The sequence below is a fragment of the Pelodiscus sinensis genome, chromosome 16 (assembly GCF_052426305.1).
Source record: "Pelodiscus sinensis isolate ZL-2025 chromosome 16, ASM5242630v1, whole genome shotgun sequence".
Classification (NCBI taxonomy): domain Eukaryota; kingdom Metazoa; phylum Chordata; order Testudines; family Trionychidae; genus Pelodiscus; species Pelodiscus sinensis.
Window position 1 is genome coordinate 13,955,948 of NC_143067.1, and position 19,848 is coordinate 13,975,795.

Sequence of the window (19,848 nt, forward strand, 5' to 3'; positions counted from 1 at the left end):
CACTGAACTATCACCACAAAAGTTAAGCACCATCAGAGGAGTTACGCTCATTTTTAGGATGGGAATCAGATCTTCATCCCAGTCACTGAACCTGTCAGGTTCCAAAGTCGACAATAATGGCAGAGACTCCTCATAAAGTAAATAAATTAATGCAATATGCATCTGAGCCAGTCATATTTAAATGAATCTAAGTAAGTTGCTCTAATATGTATGTAGAAGTAAAACATTTTATACTTCAAATATTCTGTCTAAGTAAAATTAAAACTCCAGTCAATACAGTAATTCCTCATTTAACACTACAGATGTGTTTCAGAAAATTATCGTGTTAAGTGAAAACATGTTATATGCAGGGTCAATTTTCTTATTGAAAATAATGGAAAAGAGGGGGGTTGCATTTCAAGCGATGGTGTCTGTTGGGACCGGGACACAAGGTTGGGGGACAAAGGGGACTGGGTTACAGCAGGAAGGGGAGGCGTTTGGCTCCGGGGAAGGGCAGGGAAGAGGAAGAGAAGGGAGGGGAGGGGGACTGGGTTGGGAGTATGCCCCTGTGATGGGTCTGCGGGGACCCACACTGCGTCTGGCAAGGAGGGAGGGGGCCGCTGGGGAACAGCGCAGCGAGCGGCGAACCCTCCCCCGCTTTGCAGGGAGGCGGGGGAAGCCCTGCACAGCCACCAGCAATGGGCCGGCCGGGGAAATTGTGTTATTCTGGGGACGTTCGTGTAATTCAAAAAATGTTCCCTAAAAAAAAAGTCGTCCTATCGCAAAAATGTGTTAAGTGGGAACATGTTAAATGAGGAATTACTGTATTGCTATTTATAGAAAATGAGAAATTGATAAAACTACAGATCAGTGAAGTCAGTATTAGAGATGTGAAAGATTAACCAGTTAACTGATGGGAGCTGGAGCAGTCCCTGTCTGTAGCGGGCCTAGGTGCCTAGCAGGCAAGTACTGCTCCAGAGCACCGGAGCAGCCCCTGACTGAGATCCATCCAGGCCTGCCATGGACAGGGGGCAGGATGAAGCCGACCATGCCTGTAGCACAGGGCCTCCCTCCCTTTGACTGGTTAATCATCATGTTTAACTGGTTAGCCAATTAAATGAGATTTTACATCCCTGACTTAATTTATAAACCTCAAATTAAATGCCCAATACTTTGCTTAACACTGCTCTCAGTCATACATCAAGGGATATCTTAGAATGAAAAACAAAACTGCGTAGTGGCAGAACATGAATCTAGCCAGATGTCATGACTGACTGACTTTAAAGGCAAAATATATTCTTTGCACATTCCAGGCACATATTACCTGAATAGGCTTCAAATCTGTTATAAACTGAAATACTTGTTTATTTTACATTCATATAAAGACACTAAAATAGTTGATGTTACAGAAGAACAAAAACTTAAGTTTAAAGGGACACTCAAGTATTAGGTATAGTTATTTTTTAAAATCTTCCACTATATTTAATACCAGCTGTAGAAAAATACATGTTGATAATCCCTTTTCAATTTATCAAAAAAAAGCATTCCCATGTTTTGGATGAAGTTTGAGGTTAGTATGATTGTGTGCTTACTTTGGCTGAGCACTAGTGATTAAATACAGATGTAGGAATACAGCTTACTTGTGCCCACCCGCCAACTCTGCTTGTGCAGAGGACATTAAATGTCATCAACCCCTCAAAAAATGTTATTTATCATTGCAATGAAATATTTTACCAGAGATACAATTTTTAGTTAGGACTGGTAACAGTCTTTGCCAAGTGTCCAACATGATTTGTAATGTAGCAAGATGCCAAGTTGCTCCCCTGGTCATAGGTGGCTGCACATGGCAGGAAGTGATTTTCAAAAGCACCTCAGGGATTCAGAAGTTCAACACTAGGGATGTTAAATATCGGATAATTGAATAGCTGAGTAACCTCATGAATTCTTACTGGTTACTCTACTATTTCAAAGTCTCCAGAGGCGGAGCCGGCAGCCAGTGCATTTCAGTCTCACCTCTGAGGAGCCCGCGCAACTCCACGTTGCTAACTCTATTAGAGGCAGCAGTGCAGGGTGTCAGGAGGGAGCTGGTCCACGAGGGGAGCCAGTTTAAAAAACAGCTCTTGTTGTGGACTAGCTGCCTGTTGGCCTGTCCTGCTGCCTGATAAAGAATTCTCAGATCCGGAGTGAGCTGGAACTGAGCCGGGATGCCTACTCACCCAGCTCCTAATACATTTTAAATGCAGAGCTGCAGCCGGGGTAGGTCCCGGACCTGTCACAAATAAGGACTGAGCCACTAAAAAATTTACTGGCAAGGTGGGGGTGGGGGTGGGGGAGCAGGGGAATGTGTGTAGTCTATAGCAGTGGTCTCCAACCTTTTTAAGCACTTTTTGAATTAAAGTGCAATCCAGGATCTACCTCAAACCCAAATACCCTTGCCTCATCTCCTTTGTGCTCCTTTTCCAAGCAGCCCTACCCCTGCTCACTCTGTCCTCCCTCCCTCTCATAGCCTTCCTCCCTTTCACCAGGCTGGAGCACACTACTCTCAAAAGCAGCCAGCAAACTCCATCCCAAGTCCTGTTGTGGCCCCCCTCCGCCCCGTTCTGTGGAGATAGACTACAGGAGGAGAGGGAGGCACCCTGACATCAGCGCCCCCTCCTCTCCCTTCCCTGCACAGAAAGCAGGAGGCTCCCAGAAGTTTTTTTTTTGGGGGGGGGGGGAGGCAAGCTCCAAGGCAAAGGACAGGAGATGCGCAGCAGTGGGGGGGGGGAGCAGCCCAAGTGCCGGCATTGATAGCCTTTTGGCCAAACCAGTCAGGATCACCTGTCAGAGGCTCCAAGATCTACCAGTAGATCCCAATCTGGCTTGCTGACCACTGGGCCTATAGCATTAACCTACAAGCTTTTGCTTATCAGTTAATTGACTACACCAGTGTCTCTCAACCTTTTTTTATAAAGTACCTCTTAAAAAATAAGTACCCCCTTTTTTTAAAAAGAGAAGTACCCCCAGGACCTACAGTTTTTAGACACACACAATTTTTCTACCATTGCAACACATTTGTTTAAACAACTTAATTGTAGCAGGGTGGACGATTATTCTTTTTGTACTTTTTACTCCCAAAAATGTCAAGCACTATAAAACTTAAAACAAAAATCCATTTTCTCCAAATTTCAGTTGTGCTGATATGCCCCTCAGACTTCTCTCTAGTTGAGACACTGGACTACATTATTACATCCCTATTCAGTACCCTGATGTATTTTTGAAAACTCCATCCATAAGGGATTAATTATTTCTGCTAAAAGAATAATAAACCACAATACGCTTCTCTAAAGAGCACCATCCTGTCTATCTACTAATTCTAACAATAGCAGCTTCTGGAAGTCACATACCCATTCAAAAGTAAACTGTAATAAAGACTCAAAAAGAACTGAGAAGTGGCAGAATAGGAAGGGAGTCATTAACGAAGGGCTATTGGGAACTCTCAGTTAATACATAAAGAGGTTTTTGGGTTAGTAAAAGGGGGAAAAAAACACCCAACATATCTAAAAGATGACCCAAATTAAAAAGACTTAATGTAGTAATATCCAGATTCCTTCTGTTAAACAGCAATAAATAAGCCATTTTGTAAGTTATCTAGAAAGTATTACATGTTTTATTTTAAATGTGGAAAACATTCAGTTTTCTAACCAAATGCAATTTCCAGTAAATGTCAAACCAAAAATGAGAAAAATAGTCTTCATTGTTCATGCAGGTTTCCTTTTAAAGGAATCTTCATTCTACAGTTTCACCCAGCTACCATAGGAGAAGGTAGTTATTAATTTTACTCCTTGACAGAAGCCAAGAACAGTTTTGACTTGATACTCCCTCCCCCCATTAAAAAAACCAAACAGTGCCAATGTATGATCCTAAGATTAAAACTGTGAAACACTACAAGGCTGCATGGTACAAAGCAGTGATGAGTACATAAACACAATGGCATACTTGTGTGGCAGCCATAGGAGTAAAGCTCAAAACTGCTATATTTCTTCTTAGATTATTAATAGTTCTGGACAGCTGGTGATACGAAGAACTTTTTTTTTTTTTTTTTAAGAGCAGGTGTTACTTTCCAACAACTTTAGCATAGTGGAAAGAAAGCACACAGTACAAGATTCAAGTTTCACTACAAAAGTTAAATATAATGTAAATACTGTACATCTGACAGGATTGCAGAGCTCATAGGACAAGCCTGAATATAGCAGTCCCCTTTTCAGTCCAGCAGCAACAATACCATGATGCAAATAACACTAACTCCATGCAAGACTAACAGATTTTATTCCTCTGGGGTTGCAGCAGGATTGGTGGTAGAGAGGTTTATATTTCTCCAAACTGTTTTGAAACAATGGGAAAAGAAAACTCCCTCCTAAGAAGAAAAGTGAATATAGAACCCCAGGGCATAATAGGAGACCCACACCACTCACAAATATCTATTTTGAACAGTTTTTTTATTTCCTTCCTGAGCATCTGTCAATAGGAAATATACACCTTCTTTCTCCCAATAGTTTTACCTTAAAACGGTGAAAAAACTATGCTATGCTAAGGCAAGAAAAATCACTCCATTAATTTCTACAGATTTTTCAAAGGGAGACATATTACAACACATGAAATAAATTTGTTCTGAAAATATAGCATCAGAAATTGATATTGGAGAAACATGTCATATTTGAAATCTCTAAATAAAAAAAGTATTTAAAGTTGAAGAAAAAAGATCCTCCAACACCTTAATTGGGAAGCAGGTGCTTAAAATATTCAGATATCAAAAACCATGCAAGTGTTCTGAAGCACAGTTACTTCAGTGGAATAAGGAAAAATTTTCCAGCAGCTAAAAGTTTCTGTTCATTAAGTCATTTTGAGTGAAGATAATTTCTTTATTTCCAATTACCTACATTGGTATGGAAAAAACAAATAAAGAGAACTGACCAACCCCTTACCTTCTTGGTTTGTAGCTGAATTTAGCGGCAGATGGGGTACAGAGTTGTTAGGCAGTCCGACTGGGGTTGTGGATGGCCTCACTAACGGTGGCCCTCCAGTTGGAGGGGGTCCTAGAGGAGGTCTTGCAGGAGGAAATGCTGAACCTAAAGGCCGATTCACTGGTGGAGGAACAGACCCTGTAAAGATATTCATTTTCAAGAGCTTTAAATTGACTGAAGTCACGGATGGTTACTTTATTACAGAACCATACAAGTCAATCCAAATATTAATCTTGTTTATTCAGTGGAAAGAACAGCATACGTTACAGAAACCCCAAAAGAAGTATGTGAAGTTTAAACAGCTCTTAGCCTCAGAGGGGTATCTGAATTAGTCTGTAACTGGAAAAACTTTAATAGTCTTGCAGCACCTTTGAGACTAACAAAACATAGATGGTATCATGAGCTTTCTTGATGCCATTCATCTTAAGAAGTGAGCTGTGCCCATGAAAGCTCTGATACCAGCTACATGTTTTGTTAGTCTCTAAGGTGATGCAAGACAATTTGTTGTTTTTTAAGCTCTTAGCCTATTTTTCTTCTTGTCCTTAAGTACTGGGACTTGTATAGTTCTATAATCTTCATCAGTGGTTCCTAAACTGTGGACCCCACAGGGGTCCGTGGTGGTACTGTAGAGGATCCACATGGGCCCTCTACAGTACCAGCATGTCCTTCAACCCACATTACTTCCCACAGGCTGCAGGCACTGCTATATTGTTTGCCCCCCCGGGGGGGGGGGAGGAATCCATAAAATTTTAGTAGATTGAAAAGGGGTCCATATCCTCAAAATGGTTGGGAGCCACTGATCTACATCCCTGCCTATTTTGATGACTCACAATCCATTATGGCAAGACTTTAAAGGCACAGAGCACCCAAACTCCACTTAAAGAGTCAACAAGAGTGGCTTTTGAAAAAAATCCAACTACATCAATAACACTACGCATCTGACAATCCGGTAAACCCAGACATTTTTTAAACAGATTTCCCTTGACAGGATGCGTGCCATCTATATGGTCTATGTCAAGAAGTCATCATCAGAAATACATATTTTCTAGATTTTAAAATTATCTGTTAAAAAGATTTTACATAGGGAATGCCGCAGAGATGATACGCTGCCCAAGTATACACTTATGCAATTTAAGAATTTTTGTTCTAAAACCAAGTACTCAAAGTCAAGAATACAATAGGGATGTGAACGTGTAGCTGAGTATACGGTTAACCAAATAAGCCTGTGGTCACCGGTTAACTCTTGATTACATGCAGCCACCTTCACTCCCCCGCCTACTGCCTCTTGTACATCTGGAGATGCAGGAGCCAGTGTGAGTGGGGAGTCGGCTCCCCCAACATGTAAATAGGTACCTGCTGAAAGTTTCAGCAGATATACATTTACACTAATATAAACATTTTAGCATCCCTATTACCCAAAGGTTTATTAGCATTTATATAGTGAAAAGATCATATCAAGTATTTATCATCTTAGGACCGTTCTAAGATTACACCATTTTCCTGTAACCTTCTCCCTTCCTTAGCCAATGAAAGGTTTCCTCCTTCCTGGACAGCCATGGATAATTTACTTATTTGACTGCCACCCAAACTCAATTTCGTACTCTATACTTGAGAGCTGTCATAAGAGCAACTTTTCCCATTTCACAGTGTTGTATGTCTACCCTTCTCTAAAAGCACCAGGCACACTACCAGGCATTAACTAAATACAGTAGAGTCTCGATTATCCAACCTAAACGGGACCAAAGGATGGTTGGATAATCGAAATGTTGGATAATACGGAAAAATACCATGAAGGGTCCAAGGTATTTTCCCTGTCAGCTGCCGCTCTGCAGATGCTCAGATGCTTCATGGGGAGCCGCGCTGCCCCCGACCTCCCCTATCTTTCCTGGCCAGCCACGGGAGATAACCTTTGTCAATGCATCAGGTCTTCACCAGGATGGGCGGCATGGGCTAGTGGCCACACATTAAAATATATTTGAAGTATTTCTGTAGTTCTCATTATTAAGCCATATAAAGTAAGTTGTCAGACTAAACTACACAAATGTAACAGATGATTTAAAAATTGCTTGATTACTTATGGAATATTCAATATTCCATGTGTATCCATAGATCAAACAAAATTGTGATAAGGCACCCGAACACTAATCCTTTTCACGTAGTAACTATACACTAAGTAAGGGTAACAGTCAGCATGTATTTGTAAATAAATCAATCATGTCCAACCAATCAGATAGATTTCTTTGATAGGATAACAAGTCTTGTGGAAGTGGTGAATGTGGTACACCTAGACTTTATTAAAGCATTTGACACGGTCTCACATGATCTTCTCATTAATAAACTATGGAAATACAACTTATATAGGGCTACTATGAGGTTGGTGCATAACTGGCTGCATAACCACTTTCAGAGAGTAGTTATTATTGGTTCACAGTCATGCTGGAAGGGCATAACAAGTGGAGTTCCACAGAGGTCTGTTTTGGGACTGGTTCTATTCAATATCTTCATCAATGATTTAGATGACGACATAGAGTACGCTTATTAAAATTAAATTTGCAGATGATACCAAGATGGGAAGGGTTGCAAGTGTTTTGAGGGACAGAGCCATAATTCAAAATGATCTGGACAAACCAGAGAAATGGCATGAGGTAAACTAGATGAAGTTTAATAAGCACAAAAGCGAAGTACTCCACTTAGGAAGGAACAATCCTTTCACACATACAGAATGGGAAGCAATTGCCTAGGAAGGAGTACTACAGAAAAGGATCTAGGAGTCATAGCGGACTACAAGCTAAATAGGCGTCAACAATGTGACACTTGCAAAAAGCATAATTCTGGGATGCATTAACAGGAGTGTTGTTAGTAAGACACGAGAAGTCATTCTTCATCTCTACTCTGCACTGATTAGTATTCAGTTGCAGTACTGTGTCTAGTTCTGGGCAACATATTTCAAGAAAGTTGTGGAGAAATTGGAGAAGGTCCAGAGAAGAGCAACTTATGCAATTTAAGAATTATTAAAGGTCTTAGAAAACATGACCTGTGAGGGAAGACTGAAAGAATTGGGCTTGTTTAGTTTAGAAAAGAGAAGACTAGGGGGGACATGATAGCAATTCCCAACTATCTAAATGGATGTTACAAGGAAGAGGGAGAAAAATTGTTCTCCTTGGCCTGGGATGATAGAACAAGAAGCAATGGGCTTAAATTGCAGCAAGGGAGGCTTAGTTTGGACATTAGGAAAACTTCTTGTCAGGTTTGTTAAACAGTAGAATAAATTGCCTAGGGGGGTTGTGGAAACTTCCCCATTGGAGACATTTAAGAGCAGTTGGACAGACATCTATCAGGGACGATCTATACAGTGCTTGTTCCTGCCATGAGGCAGTAGACTTGACTCGCTGACCTCTCAAGGTCCCTTCCAGTTCCAGAGAACAACAACGAACCGTTGTATTGTAGAACTTTACCAAAATTACTTTCATTTTGTTTCTTTACCTGAGACTGTGCCAACAGAGATGGCTTTGGGTAAAGTATATTACAAACATTAGCAGAGATCTTTGCACCCACTAAATACATGAAACATCTGGCCAATAAACTAACTTATGCAATCTAATTTTAAAGACAATAAATACATTACACTAATTCTACAAATAACTGGGACTGATTTAGTTCAAGAAGAATTTGTATTGCATTATGGCTATGAGAGTCCTGCTATTGGCCCTTAATTCTACAGACCACTCTGAAAAAGTTTTACAAGCTCTTCTCTCCCAACCATCTACTCCTTGATTCCTAATTTTCCTTCACCTATAGATGACAAGGGTATCTCCAGGGATAATAATGGTTCACAGACCACAGTTTGAAAGTCACTGTGCAATTGGTTTCTTTTTAATGTGCATATTAAACATTGAGATACATTAGCTAACCTCAGTTTAAAAGTTATACATAAGGGATATATTTGCTTTAGCATTCCAATGGCTTCAATTTGTACGAAATTCTATATAATGATAGCACATAATTCCCACTAACAGTAATATGTGCTCCATAGGATCATACTTGGAAAAGGAACTACTATCTGTGAACTGAATAGTAGAAACCTGGTGATAAAACTGCAGTTAAACTATACAAGCAGTTTGCATCTATATTATGTTTCCAAAATGGTTCAAGTCAGCTGTGAGTATTATGCAAATTTTTTATCACCTGCATATCATAGAGCTCACAAAAAGAGCTACACTATACTTAATAATGTGCTGCTTTATCACTTTTATAGTCCATTTCACACTTCTCAGAACACTTTCCAGAGACAAAACTTGGGAGAGTGAAAACTAGACATGTAGAGTAAGGAAGTTTTCTATCAAATACAGGCAGTCCCCGAATTACGCGGATCCGACTTATGTCGGATCCGCAGTTACGAAAAGGGATTTTCTAGCCCCGGAGGACTGGAGCGGCGGGACACCTGGTCCCGCCGCCCACCTCCTCCGGGGCAAGAAAAGCTGCTCCCCGTCTCCCTGGTCTGCTGGGGGAGCCAGCAGACCAGGGAGACGGGGAGCAAAGCGGCGGAGGACCCGGGACCGGCCCCGCGGCGCTTCCAGCTAATCTACCCGGGGCCTGTGGTAGAGCAGGTGGGGCGCTGCCGGTTGGTCCCGCAGCACCGCTCCTTGGCGCTACTGGACCAACCCGGCAGCACCCCAGCTACTCTGCCCCAGGAGTCCTGATTCAGCCGCTGCTGATCAGTTTCAGCAGCGGCTGAATCAGGACACCTGGGGCAGAGCAGCTGGGGTGCTGCTGGGTTGGTCCAGTAGCGCCAAGGAGCAGCCGCGCTACTGGACCAACCCAGCAGCACCCCAGCTGCTCTGCCCCAGGCATCCCCAAGTCAGCTGCTGCTGAAACTGACCAGCGGCTGACTACAGGAAGCCCGAGGAAGAGTTGCTCTGCCCCAGGCTTCCTGGAATCAGCTGCTGATCAGTTTCAGCAGCAGCTGACTTGGGGACGCCTGGGGTTCTTAAGTTGAATCTGTATGTAAGTCGGAACTGGTGTCCAGATTCAGCCACTGTTGAAGCTGATCAGTTTCAGCAGCGGCTGAATCTGGATGCCAGTTCCAACTTACATACAGATTCAACTTAAGAACAAACCTACAGTCCCTATCTTGTATGTAACCCGGGGACTGCCTGTATACACTACGCTTTCCATTTAACAATAATACGCATATCACTTTATTTATGTTTTCTTGCTCTCCATGAAATGTAGAGATCTACTAGTCTGGATGCCTGAGTTGCTTTAGTGAACAATCCTGAAGAAACTTATAGCTGGAAGCAAAATTCACACATTTAAGAAAGCGTGACTAAAAAATGTTAAAATGTTTACCACAAACAGAAGCCTCTAATAAGGTAAGAGACTGTACAGTGCATATTATCAGGGAACCGAGAAGCAATAGCAGTATTTTATTTGCTGTGCTCAATTAAGTCTGTGTGCCTGATTATGTTTTCCTGAACACATCATCGCTGCCTAGAATGAAGTAAGCAACTGAATATAGCATCACTGCTTTCTCCCACTTTCTCCTTGCAAACACAAATGCATACTAGGCTTCTGTATTTCAGAAAGACTGTTTTATGAATGATTAACAGGAATCCTAAAAAAAAGCCTTACTTACACTCTCCTACCTACCCACCCACACACTCAACAGAAAATTTTTTAAGAGACCAAGATTTTATCAGTGTGCAAATTTTAAATAGGCAACATTCAGGACAGCATATAGGTACCAAATATGCTCATCCAACCTCTCTGCTGTATGTACTTGTCACACATCCACCCACCCACCCACACCCCTCCCTTCCTTTTCCAGAAAAAGACTGATAGGTGTCACAGGGGGGTGGATAAGCACTGTGGAGAAAAGATCATCTAGGTTCCGATATATGGAAAGGAATTCCTAGAAAGCATTAAGGCCTGCACAATTTGACTCAAATAAGCAGCATTAAACAAACTAAAGGCCAATTCCAAGCCAATGCCTGTTGCCGTATTCTCCAAAACACTAAATTAGGAGCTTGCTCGATATACAGAATATTCTTTTAAGTGACTGAAAGTTCTCCAACTAGTTCTGAACTGCATTTTATCAGAGCATTTAGCTTAACAATGCAGTTCCACAACCATTAGGAGTCACTGAAGAATCAGATCTTTATTTTTAACCATAACAGCTAAAGTGAGAATGAACTTTTGCAACCAGAGGTATTATTCAGTCCAAATATACGCCATTGTACACGAGTCCTTATGTTTACCCTGCTTACCTGGTTTCATGTAGCTGTTTTGAAGTGGAGGACCTCCAGGGGAAACAGCATACTGATAACTTGTTGCAGGATTTGTGCTCCCTGATGATGATAATGGCTGAGTTGACACTGTTCCTGCTACATGACCCAAATGGTTTGTTTGAGACCCAGTTGGCTGACTCATAGGAGTCTGACCATACTGCCAGTTTGAAAGTGCTGGGGGATGAGCTCCAGGAACAAAGCTACTAGAAGATGATGGTAAAGCAGTAGAGTTTTGTAATTGAGGAAGCATTTGGGGACCAGAACTTGTATGCTGCAAAGATGCAACAGAAATGTGGCCCATAGGTGGTCGATTAAGAGTCTGCCCAGATCTCTGATTACTTAATGGAGAAACATTCTGAGAACCACCAAAGTTATATAGTCCAGAAGATGGCTGCAGAGGGACCTTTGTTGGTACCTGATGTGAATATAATCCTGGAACTGTAGAGCTATATCCTTGGCCATCTGACATTTGTGATGAATGCACCAGTGAGTTTTGCACAGGACCTACAAGAAGATAAAAAAAACTTTTAAGAGTCAGTGTTGCACATTCTGCACCCAAAAAGAAATGTTCAGCTTCCCAATAACATATCACTTATTTACAGCCCCATAGAATTCACCATTAGTCCCTTAGTAATGAAGTACTTTCTAGTAATAAGCCAAGAGTTCCACTGCAGATGCATGGAGCTCAGTATAAGTCACGTGAACTTCATAAATAACTGCTCTTAATACGCTAGACCCTTGTTTAATTATTTTTGACAACCTAGCAGAAACCTAATATTCTCTAAAAGTTTCAAGGTTTGAACATGGGCCATCACCTATGGCTGAAGTTTGCATGTGATACCATCTGTTTCTTGAGAACAGTCAGATGCCAAACATTCAATAAAATCAATTCAATCATTGCTGTGGTACTCTCACATGCAACTAGCTAGTGAAAAGGAATGAGGCAATTAAATGTAGATGGCAGCTAGGGAAAACATGCTTGGTGTTCGAAACAGTTTGGAAATATTCCTTTTTACATCACTGACACTACTGTTAATTTACTGGGAAACATTCAAGTCAGTGGACATACCAGCACAATTGCAAAGGAAATAAACCATGACTACTATTTCTCACAAGCTTAATGAAAGTGATCAACTTTAGCAAGAGGAAAAACTCATTCCCATATTACTTATATACCATTTATTTTAGAAAATGCAAGTTCTGGAAGCCAGCTAATAGAAAAGTTATTTTCTATTGCCACGTAAAGCCAAGTGACAATCAGCTAAGACAAATGGGTTTGAAGGGAAAATCATATATGGGTACAATTGTACTATAAGGCAGTGCTTATCTGTGTTCATTCCCCAAGTAACTGTTGAGTACCAACTTTCACGTGTGAACAGATTATATGTGCTGAAGTACCTAGAATGAAAATGCTTTTTAAAAAGCTATTCACACCTAATTAGCAGCTATGTTTTCCTGAACAAGGATACTTTAAAAAAAATCTGTTAGGATCATGGGACGGAGCTCAATTCTCCCACCAAATAATTTTAAAAAATGTTGCTAAATTAAAAAAAAGAAGGTAGCCTATTTAATCTGCTTTTTGGATTTTTGCTGGCTGATATAGCTGAACTAACCTCGATTCATTTAAAGAAGATATTCGGAATCAAGCACTTTATGAAACCATTAGCCATTTTGATGATTTATATTCTTAGGATACTATTCATTTTCTAGATGTATTTCTAAACAACTAAATGTGATAAGGGAAAACTGTACATTTTCAGAAAGTTAGTATTTTAGCAGATTGGAATTTTTTAACAATAGGCTTTTGTTGGAAAACACTAATTTTGTCAAATCCAAAATGTTTCATTCAAACTAAAATATCTACAGACTCACAGGCAAGTTCCCATTATAAAACCTTCTGGTTTCCTGCCAAGGAGCCCTAAGTGTCTAGGATTTACTATTCCCAGGTAGTCCCACCATCAACTGTCCCAAAGATGAGTACCTCAAGATTTGCAAGCTTCTCAACACAGAACTATGAACCTAGAGCCTTAGCTCAAGCCAGGGCTTTCTAGGATCCCCAAGCTTCAGGCCGGCAGCCTGCTGATGAATGTTTGGCATTTGTGAAACGAAATCTTTCAGAGTTTATTTTCCACCAGAAATTTCAAATTTTCATTCCAAATCAAAATAAATTATTTTTCAAGATGTCAAAACTGAAGACCACAGTTTAAAGTTATGCACAGCATGTGTTGACCACTAGACCTACGTTTCCACCTTGAAGGGAGGTGGTATATATCTCCAAGTGAAATATTTTTAAGCGATCTAAATATTCTGCATATTGTATTCCAGTTGTCATTACAACTATTTTTCTGTCTCTTCTCTCAAAGTATTTTTGACTATTCATAGTCAAGCTGAATCTTTCTAGATGACTTTCCATTCCATCACCTCAAGTTTTTTTTTTTTTTTTTTAACTTTCATGTGATTTTCACATGCCCATTTAAATAATTATAAAAGATGTCTTTGCTTTATATGAGCATTCCTTGATGTGTATACACTGTAGGGATGTGAAAGCATAACCGTACACCGCCTGGGCTCATCAGTTAACATGCACAGTTAAACACAGTCCCCCTTCCCCATCCCTTGTGCTGCTGTCTCTATCAGTAGCAGCAACATGGGGGAGAGGAGAGGCAGGATGGGGAGCCACATGCTACCTCACACTGATACCAGCCCTCCCCATGCTACTGCCTCTGTGAGCGGTGCATGTGGGGAGCTGGTATAAAGCTGGCTCCATGTGCGCACCAGCACCTGGGAACGATCTGCCATTTTGCTGCAGCCAGGTCCGTATTTTATTTTTCATCTTTTTGCCCAGGTGGGATCAGCTTTTTCCTCTCCAGCTTTCTCCATCAGGAAGACCTAACTGGATTACACTGCTTATGTTCTGCTTTTTTCCCATGGAGTCCAGCTTGCAACCAGAAGCAGTGATTGATGAGCAATGATGCCTGAAGAGCACAAAAATCAAGGACAAGAGAGCTGGGGGATAAGTCACTAAAGCTGCCTAAAAACTTCTCCCTTCTCTGATGTCATTGGTTCATTTCCCCAAAGCAACAGAAAACAAGGCACCTAGAGAAAACAGCAGAAAATGTATTCAAAAGAGTAATTACCGTTAAAAGTCATTAGTAAATGTCAATTAGCATTTTCTATTAAGAACCATAACCTGTTAAAAGTACACACAGCTATCAAGGGATAGGAATAAAGGATACTTCATAGCAAAAAAAATATTAGTGTTGTCAGGGCATTTAAGGTGATGCAGGTTATTTCAGTGAGTAGGGCACTCACTAGTCTGGAACTTGAGGGACTCAAATTCAATTCTCTACTTAACACCAACTTCCTGTGTGACCTTGGGCAAGTGACTTACTCTCTGACTCTGTTCCCCATCTAGAAAAACAGGAGTAATAGTACTTCCACTTAGCTACAAAAACCTAAAATGAACGTGGGAATTGGTGCAACTAAACAGAGCACTAGGGGCCCTGATCACAACTCAAAAGTTTCTGAAACATTGTGACCTTACAGCATGTGATCATATGATCCATGCAGAAAATATTTAAATAAAAAAATTCATTTAATGTTTAATGATAAATACTAATCTTCGCCTTTATTTAAAATGAAGCACCATTAACATGTTTAACACCAAAAGTAGACAAGTTTCCACTTTTTATGAGTCTAGTTCATTTTACTGGCAAAAAATGTTCAGTGCTACAACTGTTGGAAGTATTGGACGAGGCGGTTACTTGAAGCAGTCCAACCCGTATGCTGGTTATCACTAGCCCAGCACCCTCAGGACCCAAGCAGTCCCAGATGAGGGAATTTGCCAGACCAGGGAAAGTCCCCTGTCACCAGTCCCCTCAGCTTGCTGCCCCTCCCCGCTGCCGTCTCCTTCAGCCCCACAGCTGGCCAAGCAACACAGCTGCCCCTGCCACGCTGCCATAACTTCAACACCTGCCCCACTGCTGGCACGGCAGCAAGAAGCCCTAGCCCCACTGTTGCAACCCCAAACCCACTGCTGGCTAGCACGTGGCCCCAGTCAGGCTCTCCATCTGCTGCAGCCCCAGCAGGATTGCTGCTGCTCCAGCCCCAGATGGGCTTCCCCTGCTGCGCTGCCGTGGCTCTGTCCCCACAGCCAAGTCGTTATGCAACCCTGCTCGGGCTGCCAGGGGACAACCCCGTTGCTGGGCCGGCACACATGGGCTGCCCTAGCCCCAGCTGGGTTGCTGGGCTGCCTGTGCCCCACTACAGCCATTGGGTTACTAGGCCCTGGCCCTGCAACCACCAGCCCCTCCTTCCACTCTCAGCTACTAGTCCTGCTCTCTCATTCAGCAACATCTGTGGTCCTGATGGTGCATAGATGTTGCCAGACGAGAGAGTCCTGGTTTAGGGAGACGCATCCTGTACAACACTCAGCAACTTAGAGAGATGAACAATAATGCTGATAGTAATAATTTAAGGTAATATATGAATGCATGTGTTCAGAAGGTTACCTACTAAATGCCTCATCAGCAAGACATCATTGTGAAAGGCTAGAATAGTCTATATGAACATAAATAAAGCTTACTTCCCGTATACAACCATCACTGTAAATCTAAAAGCTATCCTGGCCATTATAAGATTGGTCACAGTCATGTTATTTAAAAGAGATATGTTACTAATCAGCCAACACTTGATTTTTAATGCCTCACCACATACAAGGTCTTTGGAGGCAGGATGACTTCTCTATGCATGCTGTTAACAGTATTGAGAACATGATCAGCGCTTAAACAACAATTTAACAGATTTTCTGCATTTAAAAGACAAGGGACAAAAATGTTACATCTAACATGCCATATCATCTGAAGATGACATTTTCATAAACAAAAATTTGTACAATTCTCCTTTTTCATTTCCTTTTTCTCTATGCCACATCTCCCAACTAGCATGCCATGGATCTTCCTTCAAACATATTGTATAGCCCCAGTCCATTCCTAATCCAGGCAATATTAACTAAATCAGTGGTTACAAAAATAAAATATAATCAAGACAAACTACAATGCTTTATCACTCTGCGACCTACCAGCAATCTTCTCTTTCGCTATTGTCTAGACAGGCTCCCTATTCCCATCTTCATATAGTACAATAAGCATCTCACACACTGTTCGCACTAGAACAATTATTTATCTACCATAATCTTGTTTGTAAAATGCCAATATTTGATATGTTAAAATAAAAGGAACAGTGAGACGTCCTTCATGGGGAAAGGAGAGAAAAAAATGCTACACTCACTAACCTAATTGTATATTATGCAAAATGCCTACCTTAGAATGAAATCTACAGGGAATACCCCAGTTTCATGTGAAACTAAAAAACACCTAGAACAACATATCCCCTTATTTATTCAGTAATTAAGAGGCTTTTCTTGAAACATTTGATATTTTTCTAGTTTTAGGCTGACAACGTGCAAGTTGCTCAACTTTACCTGTACCATTACTGTCAGGATCTTTCACCTTCCTTAAGATATGCAATGCCACCAGCCTCTCAAACCAGTATAGAGCTTCCAGATCATAGAATTTATTAAATGGGAGAATGCTGTTTTACTTTGTAGTTCATGCAAAAGTTACATTAGGTGCTTTATTTTAAAGTTACATTAGGTGCTTTATTTTAAAGTTACAGGATCCTCCCACTGCAAGTAATAATCATGGTGCCACATGTACATTACATTCCAAAAGGTCACAGAAGCTCAGATTATCAATGACTCTAACTTCAGAATGTTGAATGCAATCTATAACTGGACAAATCTCACTCAACTTTACCTGTATGGGGCTTTTTGGTTTTCAAAAAAGAAAACAACGTACATACTGACCATATATACATTATCTCATTATCATGGTCACAGAGGATGGCGACTTCTTTACCAAATAGTTGACTAAAACAGACTGATTTTTACAGAAATACTTTGCTATTAGTGCAAATTCAGGCCAGTGGCTAATTATCTCATCTGATACCAGTATTTAATGTTTACAGAGAATACAGCCTTATGGCCACCAACAATGCACACAGCCTACAGTATATACGTTGGGGTTTGCGAGAGTGAAAACTCCAACCCTTGTGCTTATGGGGATCAGTTTTGGTCCTCTCCCATGATATTGTTAAAAATGAACAAACTCCTTAAAACGCCAACATATTTTCCTCTCTAACCTTACTGAAAAGCTATTTGCAATCAGATACAGAAATAGTATTTCCACCAAGCATCTTTTAACTCAAGAGCTGGCCACTGTTTATGGCTTGTCTCTAAAGCTTGTTTGCTTGTTAAAGCAAACAATGTTAACAAGTGTCCCATGTGTAGCTTAGTGATGAAACTAGAACTCAATTTGACTGTGATCTGCACAAAATTCCACCAGAAGGGAAGGTACTTGGAAAATATTTAGAGTAATACACATGGGCACACAAACAACTTCAGAGTGGACTTTTCTTCCCTTGGTATTTTTTTTTTAAACTGGTTCGTATTAGTCTCCCACAGACACCTGTCACTGGGTGTACCTGTGGGGGCACGGCTCGTGCCCTTCCCCACTCACCCAGTTCGGGATGAGTGTCCCGATACTGCAGCGATGAGCATACCATAGGGAACCCAAAAGGATGACCCACATCCTACGTGGCACACCCCCCCCCCCATTGAAACTCTGAAATCGAGCACAGGCTCGAGTCTGCGACGTCCCTCGAGTCCCGGCCCTAGCACCGCCCGCACAGGAGAGCTGTGCCCGTTCGGCCCCACGGGAGCCGTGAGAGGAGCGCAGAGGTCTCAGGGGCAAACGAGGTCCCGGGGAAAGCTCAGGCCCCGCCCACGGCAGACCTCTGCGGCCGACCATCCCCCGACAACGGCTGCTCGACCCGCTCGGTGCCCCATGGGGAGGCGAGAAGGGAGCTGGGGAGGACCAGTGAGTGCCCCCCCCCGGGCCTCAGGAACCCACCCCCCGCCTGAGGGCCTGTCTCAGGGGTAACCCCGGACGAACGGCCGGACACGGAGGCTTCTCTAGGGACTGTGCTCCCCCCAAGGCGCCGTAGGCCCCATCCCGGGGCTCAGGCCCACCGTCGCGCCGGGAACTGCAAGGTTCCTCCGCGCCCCCTGGGAGCGGCCGTGCTTCCCCTCAGCCCCGGGGCAGGGAGCGGCCGGAGTCCCGGTGCCGGGCGGCCTGGCCTCACCGTTACTGTAGCGTTGCTCTCCAGCCCCGTTCTGGCTGCTGTACCCCGAGGCGGCGGGGGGTCTCCCGGGCTGGGCCATGGCGGGAGCGGACTTAGCTCTCTGCCTGTCTTCGTCCGGCCCCAGCTCCGAGCCTGGGGGGGAAGGACGGAGGGAGGGACCCACACACCGGAAGGGACCGACACTTCGGTCCGCGCAAGCGCACTCCGTACACGTGGCATTTCCGGGACCGAGCGTTCTGCGACAGTGGGTGTGGCCAGCGCATTGACGGGGCGGGGTTTGAAGGGGGTGTTGATTCGGGGCGGGGCTTCCGGGCCGAGGGAGGGGGGAGTTCGCTCTCTTGCTTTGCTGGTAGTAGATCATTGAGCTGTAGCACGATTCTAGCACCAGCACAATTGCGTGCAAGGTGCGTTCCCCCTGCAGTGTCTGAGTTTGGCTTTATTTTGTCTCTCGCTGAATAATTAATTATAGGCTTTCATTTCTAAACCAATGTATATGTCATAATAACAATAGCTTACATTAATATACTGCTGTTTTTACACCATGTGCCTAGTGCCATTTTTTCTTGAAAAATCCTCAGGCACAGTAGCCAGACACAGGGTGTGCTGCACAAAAAATGAGTAAGGGCATCCAGCTGAAACAGGGCTGGAGGGAGAGAGAGAGAGGAAGGAATGCTTAGGGATGCGAAAGGTACACCCTGGGGCATAATCCTGCTTGAGTTGATGTCAATAGCAAAACTCCCAGAGACATCCTTTCTGCAGAGTGATATAGGGTTTATGAGAGTCACAGGACCTCTTTAATTTTACATAATTCTATTTAAGTTCCCACAGCATAAATGCCAACATTTTGGTGCAGCAATTCTAACTCAGAAGAAAGAGCACTGCAGTATTGCCAACCCCAAGCGTTCAAGGATCACGCTTTAGGCATACAGGCAGTACCCGGGTTACATACAAGATAGGGACTGTAGGTTTGTTCTTAAGTTGAATCTGTATGTAAGTCAGAACTGGCATCAGCCACTGCTGAAACTGATCAGTTTCAACCGCGGCTGAATCTGGACGCCAGTTCTGACTTACATACAGATTCAACTTAAGAAACCCAGGCGTCCCCAAGTCAGCTGCTGCTGAAACTGATCAGTGGCTGATTCCAGGAAGCCTGGGGCAGAGCAACTCTGCCTCAGGCTTCCTGTAGTCAGCTGCTGGTCAGTTTCAGCAGCGGCTGACTTGGGGACGCCTGGGGCAGAGCAGCTGGGGTGCTGCTGGGTTGCTCCAGTAGCACGGCTCCTCGGCGCTACTGGAGCAACCCAGCAGCACCCCAGCTGCTCTGCCCCAGGCATCCTGATTCAGCCACTGCTGAAACTGACCAGCAGCGGCTGAATCAG

At 42.8% G+C, this 19,848-nt stretch overlaps 1 protein-coding gene across 2 annotated transcripts in view; it reads right to left on the reverse strand.

The window, feature by feature from the left end:
* The window catches only part of SEC24A (SEC24 homolog A, COPII component), a 66,376-nt gene extending 47,713 nt beyond the window's left edge, over positions 1-18,663 (reverse strand). For both annotated transcript variants that reach the window (XM_025181212.3, XM_075900399.2), the window contains exons 1-3: positions 18,473-18,663; positions 11,249-11,773; positions 4,944-5,120 (exon numbers count right to left, since the gene is read on the reverse strand). In XM_025181212.3, the coding sequence (XP_025036997.1) occupies positions 4,944-5,120; positions 11,249-11,773; positions 18,473-18,551 (781 nt within the window). In that variant the 5' untranslated portion in view covers positions 18,552-18,663. The remainder of the gene's footprint in view (positions 1-4,943; positions 5,121-11,248; positions 11,774-18,472) is intronic.
* Between the last annotated feature and the right edge of the window lie 1,185 nt (positions 18,664-19,848).